Here is a 19,372-nt window from a genome sequence, read left to right as displayed (position 1 = left end):
CTGATGACCTTGTATGTTAAGTCCCATAGTGCTTACAACCATTTGAACCATTTTTGCAATCGCCATCCCCGAACTGTTCTTCAACAGTGGGAAGCAAGAAGGTGCTTAAAACATCAATGTAGGTCGGTGCCGCGAAAGTGCCACGCAAAATAACAAGGGGTGCAAGCCCCCTCCATGAAAAACACGACCACACCATAACACCACCGCCTCCGAGTTTTACTGTTGGCACTACACATGCCGGCAGATGACGTTCACTGCGCACTCGCCATACGCACACCCTGCCATCGGATCGCCACATTGTGCGCCGTGAGTCTTCACTCCACACAATATTTTTCCACTGTTCAATCGTCCAATGTTTACGCTCTTTACACCAAGCGAGGCGACGTTTGGCATTTACGGCGTAATGTGTGGCTTATGAGCATCCGCTCGACCATGAAATCCAAGTTTTCTCACATCTCGCCTAACTGTCACAGTACTTGCAGTGGATCCTGATGTAGTTTGGAATTCCTGTATGATGGTATGGATAGATGTCTGCCTATTACACATTACGACCCTCTTCCACTGTTGGCAGTCTCTGTCAGTCAACAGACGAGGTCGGCCTGTACGCTTTCGTGATGTACGTGTCCCTACACGTTTCCACTATCACATCGTAAACAGTGAACCTAGGGGTGTTTAGGAGTTTGGAAATCTCGCATACAGACACGAGTGACACCCAATCACCTGTCCAACGTTCGAAGTCCGTGAGTTCCACGGAGCGACCCATTCTGCTCTCTCACGGTGTCTAATAACTACTGAGGTCGATGATATGGAGTACCTGGCAATAGGTACCAGCGCAATGCACCTAATATGAGAAAAGTATGTTTTCGTGGGTGTCCAGGTTCTTTTGATCACATAGTGTACTTCACCGAATTATGACCATCTCGCCACGGATGAGTATGTGCACACCATGAAACATACTACGTTGCCAGTTGTGAAAATGAGCTGTACCAATGCAGTGATCCAGTTTCAGCAGGACCACTCACCACTTCACTCGAGCCGAATCGTTCAGCAATGGCTTCCGCAACAGGCCAACGTCGATATGATCGATTGGCCTGTTCGAGATCCGGACTCGAATCACATTGTAAATTTATGGGGCAAAATGAAGTGTCACATAAACATACAGTGGCCAACATTGGCCCAACGCATACCTTACCAACTGCAGAACCTAATATTGGATACATGAAAGAGTCTCGTAGACGTTGAGACATATTTCCAGAAGCTGACCTCCTCCATGCCTCGTTGGATGCTGTAGGTAATTGATGCCAGCTGTGTGTGGACAACATACCAGCCTCATCTCTGATGTGAAGTTTCCTCATCTCACATTACTCCACTTTATATTACACTATTTGATATAAATGTATGTTTTTGAATTGGAAATCTGCTTGAAGTCGTGAAATCATAGTACCTTAAACTTTATTTATTGAATCCGTGCTACTTAACAATTAATACACCTAAATTGGAAAAAAGCACAAACAAGTCAGTCTGAATCGAAATATGAATGGTGTCCTAAGAAGGGACAGTCAGAGAAAACTCTTAATATCCACCATCATAAGAACAGGTCAGCCCTAAAATAATAATATTCTCTTCCTTACTGCGAACATTTTTTTTTTTTTTGCATTTATTGTGCAAAAGAAGTGTAGCCAGGACATAAAAAGCTGTTTTTCAAAGTTAACTTTTTTCGACAGCTCAAGGATAGTATTCCCCGCACTATGCTCTATGTTAGTCTTGAGACTAACGACCGCGCCATAAAATGCATTCTGTGTCTTCTTCTTCAGATTGCACGTTTGAAGCATTGTCCTCATTTAAATTTGTAGGAGACTAACAATGACTAGAAGGTTATTTTTCCTGCGATTTTATCATTCTTTCTCTTCCAAGAACAATACCTTCGCTTCTGTCTTCTTCGATACCGCTACAAGTTTCTTCTTGAATTGCTTCAAACGTTCCCTCTATGGGGACGATGTTAGCTACTAACCAGATTCAGAACGCGCTGGTTTTAATAGCGCTGGTGGCTCCTGAAATGGCTTGCTGATTTTGGAAGCTGGTCGGATACTATTTAGATTCACATTTACTCCTTTGTTTGCATCTTGTATGTAAAACTCTTGGTGTATTACAAAGTCATTGTCTCCAAGTATAAGCGGATCACACTGGAAAATTCTCGCTTTCCAGGGGCCGTTTATAGCATTTTCCATTCTTACTGCTTTCAAATAGGCAGTTCCAAATAACAGCGTAATTTAAAATGAGGTAACTACTTGATCTGTGTTATTTGCCCATCAGGTTTGTGTTTCTTGGGGACAGTGCGTTTTTAACGCTTCCACAAATTCCACAAGAGAGGCTGCATTTTATGCGTGGAATGAGGTGATAAACAGATGATGTGGACATGGTTTTCTCTTGCGCAGTCTATCACACAAATGTATCACGATGCTCATCATGTATTACCGCAGCAGGATAATCATCAGATGACTTCAAAGAGCACACAAAATTGTCAAACCATTTAGTAAAAATTTGAGTCTGAATCCAGCTACTAGGACTGCAAGCTGAAGTTATCCTAATGTGAGAGAGCATTTGCGATACCGTCGCTTAATAGGATACCCATAGTATCGCATATTAGGAATGAGACATTTTGCGGTGGACACCTAGTCTCATAGTAACACTGCAGAGTTTGAAGAAGAGTTCATTATAGAAAATGAAAGAATATTTTGCCAAAAATGTAAACATATGAATATTGTTGAAGTATCTACTCAACTTCAGATATTAAAGCCCTACAAGCACAAAAAGTAAAAAAAAATGAAATTCGACACTTTTAAAGTCAAGGATTCTCGACAATGTTCAGATCTGTACGGCCTAATTGCCACTGCTCTATATCTCAGGCGCTGTGAGAAGTTAATTCTGTTACTTCCTAATAGAGATGAGCGCTTACTTTAGTCAGAGTCTAGCTGTATCACATTATCGATCTCTCCCATAATAGGCAAATTTCCTCGACAGAGCGATTCAGAATTCCTGTTACAAGCTTCCAGGAGTTGTAGAAGGAATATAGTAGGTGAGGTTTTGATAAGGAACCCATGTCCTGAAATATAACGTTTGGATATAAAATAAGTTTGAAGTTCGGATCACTTTCAAATTTCCCACTTCAAGGTAGGAACACAGTCTGAGAAGAGGTCCGTCGTCAGCCCCGGTTGTAATTATGACATCACATAACACTTCTTCCGAATACAGAAATGGCTGCGAGACATTGGTGCGTTCGAAACTAGGAAGATTGGCTGTGGTGTTCTAAGGACGCGCTGCACTCGACTTTGAAGAGGACGTCCTTCGTAATGTAGAAAAGAACCCGAGGACATATACTCGAAACACTGCCCGTGCCACGTGCTCCTACAACACACAGATCAGAGCTCATTGTCTCCTGTGTGTGTGTACCGTGAAGGCGGAGATTTTGAAGTGATCCGATCCTCAAAATGATTTTACATACAAACGGTACATTTCCGGACATGGGTTCTGTATCTAAACTTCATCTACTAAGACCCAACTACACCCCGTCGAAGCGCGTAATAAGTATTTTGAATCATCCTGTATATTTAAAATCACTTTCAGCAACGATAGTATCTCGTGGGTAAATTAAAAATAATGTCAAATTAGAAACATTCGTATTTTCCAATTAACTCACTGTAGTAAGACGAAACGTGGTGGATTGTGTTGCTACTTTCATACCCGCAGACGACCGAAATTATTGAGTTGTGTTTTCATTGGAAGTTATGGAGAAGCGAACCATCATTTCCGTTGGATTACAATTTTCTATGCTTGTCCTGTCAATTGAAAGACGGTACATTTTCGTACCTGATTACTTCTTTCTGATCATTTATACACGTCCAACCGACTTTTAATAAATATTGTCTGACAGAATTTATTCGGACCCATGAAGGGTATAGCTGAACTTGTTTCTACCAACATATTTGTAAATTTACTTCGCGACCTCAGTTTATGAGCTCATCGTTAAACATTTATTCTCTCGCATTCAGTTTCATCTTAATGAGTTTTTCTGCTGCATCTGCATTTCCATTACGTCTGCTACTTCTGTAAATAGATTTAAGCATACAGACCAAACAGAAAAACGCCGAGAATGAGCGGCATGGGACTTAGCTATTTTCCGTGCGAACAGTTTTTGTTTGGTGGACTGTATGTTTACGAAACCTCTCCAAGCCCTCTTAATAGTAAGAATAGCAGTAACCAGGAAATGTGTTCACCTGTCGAGAGATATGGCAGCGAGCGTGAAGGCGCTGGAGGAGACGGTCACGTTGGCAACGAAGTTGTTGACCGAGCAGTAGACGACCCCGAACGGCCAGTCAGAGTTGAGCATGAAGGCAAAGTTGAAGGCGCAGTTGAGCAGCGCCATCAGCAGGTCGGCCACGCTTAGATTCACCAGGAAGTAGTTGGTTACCGTGCGCATGCGCCGGTGTGCTGTCAACACACAGACAAGTATCTAAGCGACTGTAAAAGCTACGACAACTGATATTTCTAGATGGCTTTTAGCATTTTTCAAACAAGGCATTTTCTGTTTAATCGTGCCCTTTTGTGGATAACTTCACAAAGCACTGATGAGGAAGTCTTGTGTCTGGAAAAGGACCCATTCATAATCGTGAGGTGAACTCAGCAAAACGTGATAGGACAGATGGAGAAGTTCAAAGTTTAAGCATAATGTTTTGAGACACTTAAACTTGTCTCTATTTTTGTAACATGAGAAGGCCATTAAACATTGTAAATAGAAGATATTTCCCTCAATAGAATAAATCTAGTATTTTAGAAACAGTTTCTTTATTTGTATAAATTTGATAACATTCCATTGCGAAATGGGTTTCTTGTCTTACACTGCAAGAGGTCGTGTGTAATCCGACGCTATTTTTAAATTCTATTATATGACCTTAAAAAAGGTAAAAGACTCAGTATGATGCATAATTTAATGTGGAAAATCTTGACTATTTAAAAAAATTATTTGTTGACATAGTCTCACATAGCAGTATCCTTAAGCATTCCTGTTTCGTGTGGGTGACTGTGGCCTAGGCTTGAGGATGTAAATGGTTCAAATGGCTCTGAGCACTTAAAAATGGCTCAGATGGCTCTGAGCACTATGGGACTTAACTTTTGAGGCCATCAGTCCCCTAGAACTTAAAACTACTTAAACCTAACTAACCGAAGGACATCACACACATCCATGCCCGAGGCAGAATTCGAACCTGCGACCGTAGCGGTAGCGCGGTTCCAGACTGTAGCGCCTAGAACCGCTCGGCCACCCCGGCCAGCATGAGGATGTAGTGTCCGGTTTTTAGTATCCCCATCATATGTCGATATGAACGATACAATTATTGATACTGCTATGGAAGCGAATAATACTCAGTTTTACCACTGGCGCCGTCTGCGGCGCAGCTGAGTGGTCTTACTGGCTAATAGCCAGGAGCACCAGGGCCTCTACCACCACCAGCGACCAATACCGTTTTTTCGCTCATGGTATCATCATCGCCTGCTCACAAACTTACAGTCGCTATTGAAACAGGTTGGTTCAAATGGCTCTGAGCACTATGGGACTTAACATCTATGGTCATCAGTCCCCTAGAACTTAGAACTACTTAAACCTAACTAACCTAAGGACATCACACACATCCATGCCCGAGGCAGGATTCGAACCTGCGACCGTAGCGGTCACGCGGTTCCAGACTGAAGCGCCTAGAACCGCACGGCCACACCGGCTGGCATTGAAACAGGTTGCGGCCTTGCAGCTGGTTGTTGTTATCTTCACCGTAGGATATTTCGACTGCACACCTGCTAGTCATACTCAGGTGAGCTATTGAAGGCTGACAAAGACTTTCTTGATTTGAAAAATATTTGCATTCCCTCCTCCCCCTTATTGACTGGAGAAGATTGGCAGCGTCCATGTCACCGCTCTTCAGACATTAATTTTATAAAACATTCCAGATTAAAATAAGTTAATTATTTAGTTTAAAATACAGTTGTTGATGTATATAAAAAGATGGCGGTTATGTGATGAAGATCCTAAATCATAAGAGAATGATGTGATTTGGCCTCCTGGTAACTACAGGTTGGGTTTGGGATATGATAGGTATTGGGTAGGATATTGTATGGAAAAGGAGGAATATCTCTGTGAGAGGGAATTGATAGTTGAGATGCAAGGTGTTTGGATAGGAGGAGGATGCCAGCTGGTCAATTAGTAGGTTGACTGGAGTCTTATTTGGGATGGTAGTTTACTGTTTGTTGCATGGAAGAGTAAATCTCGGCGATGAGTTCGTGGTCTAGGAGAGGAACGTGATTCATATCACTCTGGGAAAGGATATAGAGGGCAAGGAGATGGATGCCAGGTGGAGCATATTAATAGGAAAGGGTTCTCAAAGATGGGGAGAGAGTGTTGAGTGTTGGTACTCAAATTTACAGGAGATGTAGGAGAGGTACCTTCCTCCACGCACTGTACGGTGGCATGTGGAGTACCTATGTAAACGTAAATGTAGATTTAGATGTAGGTGTTCTGAATGTTGGAGGAGCTGTGGAAATTTTATTAACTGGTAAAGGAAATGGGTGGCTAGGAGCAGGCATAAACAGAAGCAAGGCGCTCTAGGATTTTGGAGGAGACGTAGACTTTCCCCGTCCCGAAATTTAAAAGCGTGCTTTGTGCATTCAGTGCATGCTTCCACTCCCCCCCCCCCCCCTCCCACCTTGGGGCGAGAAGGATGAAATAACAATAAAGGAAAAAGAAACATTCCGCGCATGCATTGACAGACTGACCACATCACTCAGCGGTCAATGCTGTCGTTGCTGGAATAACTGTGCAACCTAGCTGTCCTCAAGATTGTCTCTCGCCGTCGCCATCTGCATATTCAATCGTCTTCACACCAAATCGTAGTAATGAAGGGGCTCCACGCATTATGCAGTTGGTACCCGCTATAACGGTTCATTAGCTTTTCCACCTTGCATGTATTCATAGTTTCTTTCTTGATTGAGTCAGAAAAAGGTATTACTATGATCTAAATTATTGTTTTATTATACTACATTGAATTCATGTTGGAGACACAGTGTTCAGCAATTGGTTGGTTACGAAAGGCGAGTGAAGCGTTGATGTTCTGTAGGTTGTTCTCCCACGGTGGACGTGGTCTGGTCTGTAGAAGTCATAGAACATTGGCAAGATATTTTTTAAATTCCAACGCTCCGGAATAACAAATCGTCCTTCATTGATCCTAGAAGAGTTTCCGTCTTAGATGGTAGAAGAAACATGGCTTTAGACTGAGTTGGCTATCTTGAATGAAATATTGCCAATAAAGGGGAGAAATGCTAGTATTTTGAAGGAGCACTCTTCTTTTATCCACTTCATGGATTTTTACTGTAAATGATAGTGCCCCGTTGATATACCAGGCGGAACATTCATTTTTCGCTTACCATTGTCTTCAGGTAAGCTGCGTAGCACAAGTAAAGCATCAGTTTTTCGAACCCCGGTAATTATCTCTCATTGCAACGTATAGGTTTAAAATTTGTCTAGAAGGTGCCTACAACACTCCTCAGTAACGGTGCAAAGGCGTGGTCTCCTGCGTCCTCACCCTCGGACTCGGCGATGCTTCAAACAGCAAGGTGTCGACACATGCGAAACAAAAACGCCAGAGCTCAGAAGCTCATGTGACGTGTAAAGTGCGTTAATGATGTCACATTGGCACCAAATTTCACCAAAATTCTGCCAAACGCCACCGTGGACGTGTCACTTGAAGGAAATATCGTCACACCACCTCTAATCCACATTTCACCCCTTCTCTTGACGATTCTGCGATGGAGGTCAGAACCGCGATGCACAGCGTTGGAATCATGCGATTTTCCAACGGATGGCCGAAGAAAACATTTCAGACACACCGCCGCTCAGAATTGACCAGAAAAGGCCTCAAAGAGTGGCATAAATGGCTTCAATGAAACTACCTCTTTCCTTGGGGCGTTAATTCCCAGACATTTCGCGGTAGAAAACGACAGTTCGTAGTGTGAGGAGCAACAGGACGACGCTCTCGAAAACCTTTGACACTACTGATATTCTCTGACGCTTCAACCCTTCTCTGAGGACAATGTGGGGCTGCAACCCCATTGAATGTGCTGGCACCCCTTTGGAGCACAGTCGATTGCAATTTTTGCTGTTGTATATACTTTAGAGTCACTAGGGACCATTCACAGCCATTCGACGAAATTTGAACGTGACACAAAGCAGCAAGTGTGCTTATGCTTTTTCAGCCCTCCTACGCTTTGATCAGGGGAAGAGGGGGGGGGGGGGCGGGGATTCGGGAATACGACATTGACACATGCATGAATAAAGCTGCAAAAGGTTCTCCTAAGACACCCCATATCTGCAAGACCATCGGTGGCACCTGCCCACATTTATTGAGAATTTTAAAAAAATATACCTGTAAAGATACATCCTGCGAAGTAGTTCTAGGTGCCTGCACTCAGCCATCTAGTATCAGAGTGCTGTCAATTCAATGGGTAGGTACATTTTGAAAATTCTCGGTAAAGATAAGTGGGTGCCAGCAAGGGTGTTGCCTGAATACGGGGGGCGGGAAGGTTGGAGGGGTTAGAGGTATCCTACGCTAAGCAGGCAGGCACACAAAAACATACGCAGTCTGAATTACTGGAAGTGTGTAATTAACGAGGTGTGCACTTGATCTGAGACACAGTACACCCTCATACTAAATATTTCCACATTTGGATTGTTCTCAAGCACCATTTTGCGAGGGACATAGACAATGCATCATGTTATACACTCCATCGATGATACTGATTGGCATTTATTGCTTTTATTGCAAATGGATGTCACTTACGTACTGTTATGTACAATAACATCTTTGGTTGGAATACTTACCAGTCGTAACTATGGAGCCAAGGGCCTCCTAAAAGTTTATAAACTGTATTTACTATAACTAACTATTAAATAATGCAAATGTCTAATATGTTTATATTAAATGTCTAATATGTTTATATTAAACACAGGATTTGAAACCACATACGCGCAGGCACACACACACACACACACACACACACACACACACAGATATATATATATATATATATATATAGGGTGAGTCACCAATTATTGCCGCCAAGAATAACTCCGAAAGTATGATAGGAGCTGAAAAATTTGTGGTACAAAACTTTCATGGGACAACGAGGGCCACAGTATGACCTTGTTTTTTTGTTGCAAGGTGTGGTCGCGTCAGAGATATTAAGGTTAACTTTGTTTTTTTTTTTAATGGGATGCTATAGTCTGGTACTCATTTTCTGATAGCGGCTATCGAAACGAATCCAATGATGTTTAACAGTAAGCTTTTTGAAGGTCAACGAAGGTCACAAAGATGGCATGAACGTCCTTGTACAGAAGTTGTTCGAAGTGATGACCATTGGTATCAGTGCAGTGCTACAATCTTCTTATTATGGACTGAGTGGTATTCCTTATCACTTCGGCAAACTTTTCAGCTACTGTCATACTTTCGGAGTTATTCTAGGTGGCGATAATTAGTGACTCACCCTATATATAAGGTGTCTCACCTAACTCTGCCACCTCAAATATCTCTGGAACAACAATAGATATTCAAAAACGGTTTTCGCCAGTATGAACGTACGGCAGGGGCTTAGGGAACCATATACTATCTGAAATTTTAAAACTTAAACAAATACTATTTTCAACACAAACTTGCGTATTTTTATTTGGACACCCCATATTATTTCGTATGCAATCAATAGCACCAAAAATCAAAAAAATAATGGCGCTTGTTGCATCGCAATACGTCAATTACATCCCTAGAAATTGCGAAGCGAAATTGACGCTTGAAATAAATAAAGTGCACAGCTAGCGCACGTCTTGTGACTCAAGCGTGCACCTCATGCTGCGTGTGTCAGGGGCTCACACAATGGGAAGCTGTGCACAATCCACAAAAATAAACAAGTAACACGTCCAACGAGAAGTTACGTTTTTCAAATTGTAAATGTATGTTTATTCGAGCGAAATGACAACTAGAGTTACAATTAGAGATAACATATTTGAATTCACTTTGCTTAACATATTTACTAGCGTCCTGTCGCCCACAGAAACTGTATTGTTGTGCATTACATCCAGCATAGAAAATGCATCCCCATCTTGACCAATGAAACTGTGTCACGTCAATATATGTCCGTAGTGCCCTCCGTTTGCATCAGTACACGTTTGCAGACGGGTAACGCGAGAGTGTTGCATAGATTGTAGAGTTTCTACAGATATTCCCGCACACGCTGCATTAATACGATGTTCCATATCCTCTACTGTCGTTGGGGGATCTTGATACTCTCTGTCTCTCACTGCGTCCCAGAGAAAGAAGTCTAATGGCGTCAAGTCGGGGGACCGTGCTGGCCATAGCACGGAACCTCCCCACCCCATCCACCTATTTGGAAATGTCGCATCTAGACTGTCTCTGGCAACTTTTGCATTTCTCTTGTGCCCAGTGGCAGAACTGTACACGACGTTCAAAGTCGTCGCCATGCAATTCCTCGTGCACAGAAATATGGTACGGGTGCAATCGATGTTGATGTAGCATTCTCAACACCGACGTTTTTGAGATTCCCGATTCTCGCGCAATTTGTCTGCTACTGATGGACGGATTAGCCGCGACAGCAGCTGAAACACCTACTTGGGCATCATCATTTGTTGCAGGTCGTGATTGACGTTTCACATGTGGCTGAACACTTCCTGTTTCCTTAAATAGCGTAACTATCCGGCGAACGGTCCGGACACTTCGATGATGTCGTCCAGGATACCGAGCAACATACATAGCACACGCCCGTTGGGCTTGGTTCAAATGGCTCTGAGCACTATGGGACTTAACTGCTGAGGTCATCAGTCCCCTAGAACTTAGAACTACTTAAACCTAACTAACCTAAGGACGTCACATACATCCATGCCCGAGGCAGGATTCGAACCTGCGACCGTAGCGGTCTCGCGGTTCCAGACTGTAGCGCCTAGAACCGCTCGGCCACCCCGGCCGCCACGCCCGTTGGGCATTTTGATCACAATAGCCATAAATCAACACGATATCGACCTTTTCCGCAATTGTTAACAGTCCATTTTAACACGGGTAATGTATCACGAAGCAAATACCGTCCGCACTGGCGGAATGTTATGTGATACCACGTACTCATACGTTTGTGACTATTACAGCGCCATCTATCTCAAAGCGAAAAAAGTGGCCCAACTAAAGCATCCATATTTCTTTACGTACTACACGAATATGTAATAAAAATGGGGGTTCCTATTTTAAAAAACGCAGTTGATATCCGTTTGATCTATGGCAGCGCCATCTGGCTGGCCAACCGTGGCGCCATCTGGCTTCCCCCTTCAAGCTATACGAGTTTCGTTCTTTGTAGTTTTTTCGTTTGATGCTTTTTCGTGAGATATTTGGCCCGGTTACTATCAATGAACCACCCTGTATATACAGGGTGTCCATAAAATCCCTTTACAACTTCAAAATTTTATTAAAACGGCAGTTGTTGATATATTTATCATCATTTCTTTTACTGTAATCAGTGTTTATAAAAGTCTTTTTGACAGTGTTTAATAGACCTCTATATGGGCACCATTAGTTGCACCAAGCACATCAAGACGGTACTCGATTTCTTGCCATTTTCGCTGTAGCTTAGCGTCATCAGTGGTGGCAATGGCATTACGAATTCTTTGCTTCAAGTCAGCAATGTCCCGTATCTGTGTTTGATAGACGATATCTTTTACATACCCCCATAAAAAAGTCCAAGGGAGTGATATCTGGCGAACGCTGTGGCCAAGGAATTGGCCCATCCCTTCCAATCAATCTGCCTGGAAATGTTTCACTGATGAACCGACGAACATGCAGTCCACAACGAGGTGGTGCACCATCTTGCTGGAAAATGATAGTTGGTTGTAAGTCAATCAGTTGTGGTGCTACATATTCCGCCAGAAGGTCGAGGTAAACATCTGTAGTAATTGTTGACTCGCTGAAGAAAAATTGACCAATTATTCGGTTGCACATGATTCCACACCACACGTGTTATTTAGGTATGGAAATAGCACTGAATTCACAATCATATTTTAGGCGCTAACTGGACAGATATATGTGTATGTGAGAATTACACAGCGATACCTGATATCCCCATTGCATTTTTTGCGTTGCTGGCGTATTTTTATCTGATATTTTAGCTATGGAAAGAACATTGTGACACTTGAAAAGCATTATAGATGTGTAAAATAATTAATATGTGGCTCTTTTGTGTTTCAAACCAAGCTCCATGCGGTGATCGAAATATGAACGCCACCGCTTGCTGGTGACGACAAGCTACAGCAGCTTAAAGCAGCACTTGATTTTATTTCGCTTTCTTGAAGTTTTTCGTAATAGTGTTTGAAGTAAAGCTCATCTTCGTTTACTAATTCGTTAATTATATCATGTAAGCATATGATGGTTTCTATCATTTTATGGAGAGCATGTTTTATATTCATTCTCATATTCCATAAGAAGTCCACCTCCCTGTTTAGAAGGCCACATGTGTTTAGAAATAAAAATAGCCTTGGTGTACTAATATTAGAATTCACACTCAAGTTTTTGGCGCAAATCTGACGTAAACATTGCACATTTTTTGCCTTTCTGAGGTATTTTTACAGATTTTTAGACATGGAAGGAACGTTGTGATAGTTGACTAGCATCAGAGATGTGGAAAATAATTAATTTGAGAAGTCACTATAATGTTTGGCTGATTTTGAAAGCAGGTGAGTTTTTACTTGGTAATAACATTGTTCTTCCTCGTCGACAACTGCACTTTAAGCTGTAGTGTCCATGCATGCTTTGCAATGTGACATGTGTGTCATATTACGTTTCTGGATGTGAGACTTGTCACAACAAGCAAAAGTACTTTCTCCATGAGTTAATGTTTCCGCAGTCTCCCATATATTACTGACTCGACAAAAATACATGTGTACTTTCCTTAGTCAAGTTGAGGCATGCAGAGAAACGTACAGGCAATGTGTGTGTGTGTGTGTGTGTGTGTGTGTGTGTGTGTGTGTGTGTGTTGTGATTGCTTGAAGAATATACAATTTTTGAAAACTATCACTCGCCGATATCCCGATATCTATAATTTTTAAATTCCCCGCCAGTTTTCAAATTTCCCACCTCCATCTTGATGATGTCATGCGTTCAAGATCATTGATGACGTCATATGTGCACATGTCTAGGTCGGAAACAAATGTCAAAGGTTATTGCCTCTGAATGTAGGTGCCCCAGAGTTCAAATTTGTGTCAGAATCGTCATTGCATTTCTACCGTCTATTAAGACCAACAATATACAAAGCATTTAATGTAACACCACTTGTGATTACAAAACGATTCTGAAGTTCAGTAGTTGTTGCTGCATGATAAAACTAAATCTAATATCAACAAACCACGGTTACTAAAGCCATGAGCACAATCAAACGACGCACAAACATACGTAACTTATGAAATGTACTGTGAATTTCATGAACAGTTCGCCTTTAACGAAGAAAATAACTGAAGCACACTTTCAGTATTATGCTTTTGTAAACATTAACAATTAGGAAACCTGATAAAAACTATAAAGAAACATGCCGAATGGACCTTCCTCATCTTCAGATAAATACAGAAAAGGAAGATCCAAAGCCATGACTTGTCGTGGAAAACATGAGTATATACAACGTATTCTTATTTGACCAAATGCTACCTTTAAGTATGCTCTCTCATACCACTTGATCAGACACGTGTTAACACTTCTTACCCAGAATTACATAAGTACATAATGACAAAGACTGTAGCTGAACCTATAAGTCATATGAACATGAGTTGTCTCACAGCCAGTTACAGCACTAACATTTACTTTTGAGACCAAATATTGTGAATGTGTATATGAGACTGTAAAATTCTTGAAAGACAACTTCAGAATAATAAACCAACTGACAATGTTACACTAACAGCAGTTAGTGCTAATAATAAACACGCTCCAACTTGTAGGGAAGCAGCCTACTCACGCCATATAGAATTCTTATGCTTTCCATTGTGTGCCAGCCTAATCCAATATAACTAGCTATGACGTCACGAATGTTGCGCAATACCTTAAAAGTAAAGTAAATGATCTGAAAAGTTAATAGCATGTCAGAAGTGATGCTAAAATAATAATGTGTTAAGTTTCAGTTTTCAAAATTTGGACGTTTTACGTAAAAATCATAGGCGCAACAGGAAGGAGCTCGAAACTTCAAAATTTATATTCGGATTCCTTTTTCGTTGTAATTCAATGAAAACAGCATGCTGGATCTCACAAAGTAATATTTTGGTTGAAATTCATGATTTTCTGTTTTTGTGTCCTGAAAGTACGGAAGCAAGATAGATTAAGTAAGTTATTAGATAAAGCTAGGATGTTTAGATTTAGGTATAATGGAGATACGCTATAATAACAAAGATGTGAGAAGTTTCCAAAAGGTAGCTATAAAACTATAGCTGAAGCGTCTCTCCAAAGGGCAAGTTCAGAGCTCATCTATTGCGTGCAGTGCAACAAAAATAATTCACTCGCCAAAAGTATGTAACCTAGCCACATCATAATTTTATTACAGATACTTACCTGTGTACTGATATCACAGTTAAACTGAGAGCTTCATTGGCCTTCAGAGAATGAAGCAATTAATTATTTAGTAAATTTCGCGTGTCGCCGGAGGACAGACCTTCTACCATTACTAACGTGGCATTTGATGAGTATTAACATCAAATTTTGGCGAGCATTCACTTTGAACATTAACATCGATAACGATTATTGAACAGTTTCGTTATCTAGGGATAATAGGATCCGCGCAATAGACTCTGAACAGCTCTGATAGTACAATAGCTGATAGTAGCATTGCTTGGGTAAACATTAGTCTGAAACTTTACGCTTTATCGTTTTCAGAATATAGTGAAAATTGTTATAGTAAACCGCAATTTCTATGAATCCCAGACATCATCCTAAATCCTCAGTGTAATGAACTTCAATGATCAATAACTTTATTTCTCAATCAGAGTGGGCACAGTGAATTTTAATTACAGACATCACGTTTTTTCTAATCACTTTCTGGTTGCCAACATTGTACTTAGAGAGCCTGTGTTGAGAACGGCTACAATACAATAGAAAATTTTCCACCCGCCGCCCCACAAACTGTTCAAAATCTTACATGAACACCACAGCCAAGGAGGCAGCCAACCTACATATTTCTCAGTACTAAGAGGAAAACAGGAGTGCGAACATATCAGCTACGTACAACAGCTAACAACCATAAGCACAATCATAGACACCAACAGCACATTCCATGCAGAAGCTGACACAGACGTGCGCCACCGCACAGGCGTGCGCCACCGACCTTGATATAGGGATCAGCTACAACTGACCAGAAGAAAGCGCGTGGATAATATTAGCTGAAACAAATAGAGAGATTTTTTTTTAAATTATGCTGGTGTCCAGTGCAGCGGGCGCACATCTTGTGGTATGGACAGTAAGATTCCTCTGGAGCACAAGCTTAAGCCTTTACTCATTCCACTGCGCGTAGTGGTGTACAGCCACCAAATGAGGTCGTCTGCGAGATCCACTGTATGTTGTCTCCAGCTATTACGCGCTTCACTCCAGTCTTGAGCAGGTTACTTGAGTCTTCCTCAGTAATACGTCCTCCAGTGATCTATGTGCTAATGGAAACGTAACAACTCCTTCTCCATGACGACGATTGCGGACTTTATGTTGGTCAGTGATGGTGCAGGAATCTGATAATGTTGGAGCGCGTTGCGGATATAAATTGTTGTTGGAAGACTCGCTGTTATTCGGTGTATACAGTAACACGTGACGTTGGCAACTTTTTACCTGGCTTCAACTGAGTTTCAGGTCCACAACAGATGGCACCTTTCTCGCAGCAATTATCTGAACTCCAGGAGGGATATTTTGAAAATCTCTGTCTCTCGTTAGGGCGATCTTGAACGTTCAAAGATGGGATGGAGTTAGTCTTCAATGGAGGGCTCAATTGTCTCTGGAAGACTATTTAGCAATACAGACACCATTTGCAGTCGGGCAGTAAGTGTTATATATATTTAACAGAAGTTTTGAAATATATAAAACCTGTTGAAAATAAGTTATGCTTTTCAATGCATACATTGGTGACAATTTATGTAAGTTTTAAAACGTTTGAAATGCTAGATTTGGATGGAGTGGCGCAGCAAGGTGCCATATGTCAAAAATGCGAGTGTGTGGCTAGTTGTAACACCCTAACAAATCAAATGCGAGTTGGAGGCGGATATGTACATGTCAAGCATATGCTGCCAAAGTTCTGTTTGCTCACTTTCTTCTAAAGTTGTATTGTTCCTCCCTCATAAGATCTCGCACAGTCGTGGTTTCGTTGATGGTTTAGCTCTATGGATCTCTTGTAGGAATGTGCAGGTCTACTTTCCAGTAATGAGTATGAAACTTTTGAAAGAAAGCCAGGAATTTATTCCACGTCGCAATGTTCGCTGCAATACGTAACACATTGCTGATACAGTCACTATTATTTCCTGCTACACACCGCCAAACTAATTATAGTGAACTATTGTACACTGGCATACCCTCCATTGCACAATGTTACGTATTCACATATACAGTATTACTTCCTCATTTGACCTTATCGTCTGAATTCAAGCCACGAACTCTCAGAAATATAATTAAACTTGAATAACGTCGTATTATAAGGGACGTTCAAAAAGAAACGAGCCAGAGTCATAATTACAGAAACCAGTACCTGTATGTTAGAAGTATTAACTTTGGCTGTTGAGACACTTGTCCCACTGTGACACAAGGCGGTGAATGGCTGTCTCATTAAATTCTCGGGACTCCGATGTTAACCAGTTCCGCACGTACAGCTGGACGGCGTCCTGCGAGGTGATTCGTTTACCCCTCAGAGCCTTTTTGAGGGGACCAAAAATGGAGTAATCACAGGAAGAGATGTCCAGACCGTACGGAGGCTGGCCCAAAATCTCCCATTTGAATTTCTGCACGAGTGCCGTGACTGTGTTGGCCGTATGAGGCTTTGCATTGTCGTGGAGCAGAATGACCCCACGGGTGAGATTGTTCGGTCGTTTTGATTTGATCGCTTGGCGAAGAGTGGTCAAGGATTGCGAGTAACTCTGGGCGCTCACTGTTGTCCCTGTGATTACGCCATTTTTGGTCCCCTTAGAAAGGCTCTGAGGGGCAAACGATTCACCTCGGACGACGACGTCCAGCTGTACGTGCGGAACTGGTTAACATCGCAGCCCCGGGAATTTTATGAGACAGTCATTCACCGCCTTGTGTCACAGTGGGACAAGTGTCTCAACAGCCACGTTCAATACTTTAAACATATAAGTACTGGTTTCTGTAATTATGCCTCCGGCTCCTTTCTTTTTGAACGCCCCTTATAAAGTAAATTTCCTGGACGGTAAACACACTTCTTAGACCACGAAGTGTTTCTCCCTCACTAAAGACTGCTAACGGCGACTGACGCCATCAAACTGTTGTCGAGATGTAGTGAAACCTCCCATTTTACTTCTGGCCAATAAGAGGCCAGGAAAGACAATGCTACTATACAAGGCCACGCTACGATCAAACAATGAGAGGTTCTCACGTGAACACCCACGCCTTAACTCGTGATCACAATGCAATAGGCTATCCAATAATGGGATTTAAGCCATGCTGAACGACTTTACACTTTCCACCAGGAAGTTTAGCCATAAATATTAGAAGTGTACCTGGATTAATAGTTAGTGGATAGGATAATGGGTGCTGGGAATTGGTTTTGCGATTAATGTACTAGATGCTAAACTGTGGAAGGTGGATAAGTCGATATAGGATGCGAGATGGGGAAGATACTTGGACGCAGAAGGCGAGTGCGGAATGCACGTCTTTCCAGGATTTCAAGGGATTTGTAAAATTTAGCGGAGCCAGAGTTCCGGGTAATGTTGGCATAAGTTGGTATGGAGAAGATGAGAGACTTATCGGTGAGGATAGTGGTAGAAGGTGAAGCCTGTTAGTAGCCTTCGTCGATTTCGATCTTTGTGTTGGATAATAAGGAAATGCACATTCCTTACTAGTTTTCTGTAAATGGTACTGTGTTAGATGGTGCGATGGGTTGGTTGTAGATTCATAGGTGAAAATCTGGACGACGAAATCGCCGAGTGTTGCGACTAAAGATGGTTTGTTGGCTTCTCTGTGGATTAATTTTAAGTTCCCTAGTATTACACCACTCGACCAGGAGTTTCTTGTGGCTCTGGTGGGAGGCATCGGAAAGTTGTAAGGTGTGGTGGCTATCTAGGTAGGCGCTATCGTCAATATATTGCAGGAGCTAAGTCGTCGGGAAGGGGTGGGGGAGGGGGGGTTGGGAATGTCTACGACGTGCAGGATGTAAAGGAGGGTATGGGAACAGGAGAGACCCTTGACGCACGCCTGCAGGAGAAGAAATAGTTATTCTACGGTAACATATGTAGGACAGTGGTACGGGAAAGATGCTAAGAGGAGGACGTAGTTAACAGGGTATGTGTAGGTTTGTAACTTGAAGCGCAGTCCAGAAGGCAATACACATTTTCTTGAGCCCATAAACCACAATTGGTTTTGGCCTCGCCAAGTAGCCTCTATACAAGGTTCTGTTCTTGACACCTTGTTCCAGGTATATGAAGATCCTTGACCACATGGTATCCTCATTTTATTTTCAGTCTGCCTAAAGGATTTAGTCTTTCTGGTTTCTTCCCTGAGACTTCTTTCAATCTTGATTCTTCCTCTCTTTTACAGATATGACCGGCCCACTTCAGTCTCCTTACCTTGGCTTCCGCAACACATCTGGTTCATCGTATATCTCCCTGAGCTCTCCGTTCTTTCTGCTTCTCTATTCCCTTCTCTCACAAATTGGTCCAGATATCTTCTGCAGTACTTTATTTTCAAAAATCTTTTCCTTTCTTTCTGTATGCCTATCTATTCTCCATATTTCTCGTCCATATAGTAATACTGGTCTGATTATAGTTTTATATAACCTTATTTTGGTTACTCTTGAAAAAATTTTAGATGACTAATTTGTTGAGTTAATATGAGGCTCAGGATGCTGCTTTGGTCGTCGCTTCTGTTTCTTGTTTCTCATCATTTCTGTCCTTTATTACAACCCACAGATATTTAAACACTTCTGCTTCCTACCAAAAGCGTGGTTTTCAATCTGCGTAGTATCCCGCGTTTCTGTCTTGCAATTTCTTTCTACTCCCATGTATTTTGTTTTCTCTCATTTACCTGTAATCCAGCTTCCTTTGCTT

The 19,372-nt window shown here is 41.9% G+C and overlaps 1 protein-coding gene across 1 annotated transcript in view; it reads right to left on the bottom strand.

Annotated features, from left to right (window-relative positions):
- Positions 1–19,372, bottom strand: part of LOC124722500 (tachykinin-like peptides receptor 86C) — a 130,100-nt gene that overhangs the window by 52,782 nt on the left and 57,946 nt on the right. Inside the window, exon 2 of the mRNA XM_047247654.1 lies at positions 4,275–4,488. Within this exon, the coding sequence (XP_047103610.1) occupies positions 4,275–4,488 (214 nt within the window). The remainder of the gene's footprint in view (positions 1–4,274; positions 4,489–19,372) is intronic.

The sequence above is a fragment of the Schistocerca piceifrons genome, chromosome X (genome assembly GCF_021461385.2).
Source record: "Schistocerca piceifrons isolate TAMUIC-IGC-003096 chromosome X, iqSchPice1.1, whole genome shotgun sequence".
Lineage (NCBI taxonomy): Eukaryota > Metazoa > Arthropoda > Insecta > Orthoptera > Acrididae > Schistocerca > Schistocerca piceifrons.
This window is presented reverse-complemented; position numbering and strand designations above follow the sequence as displayed.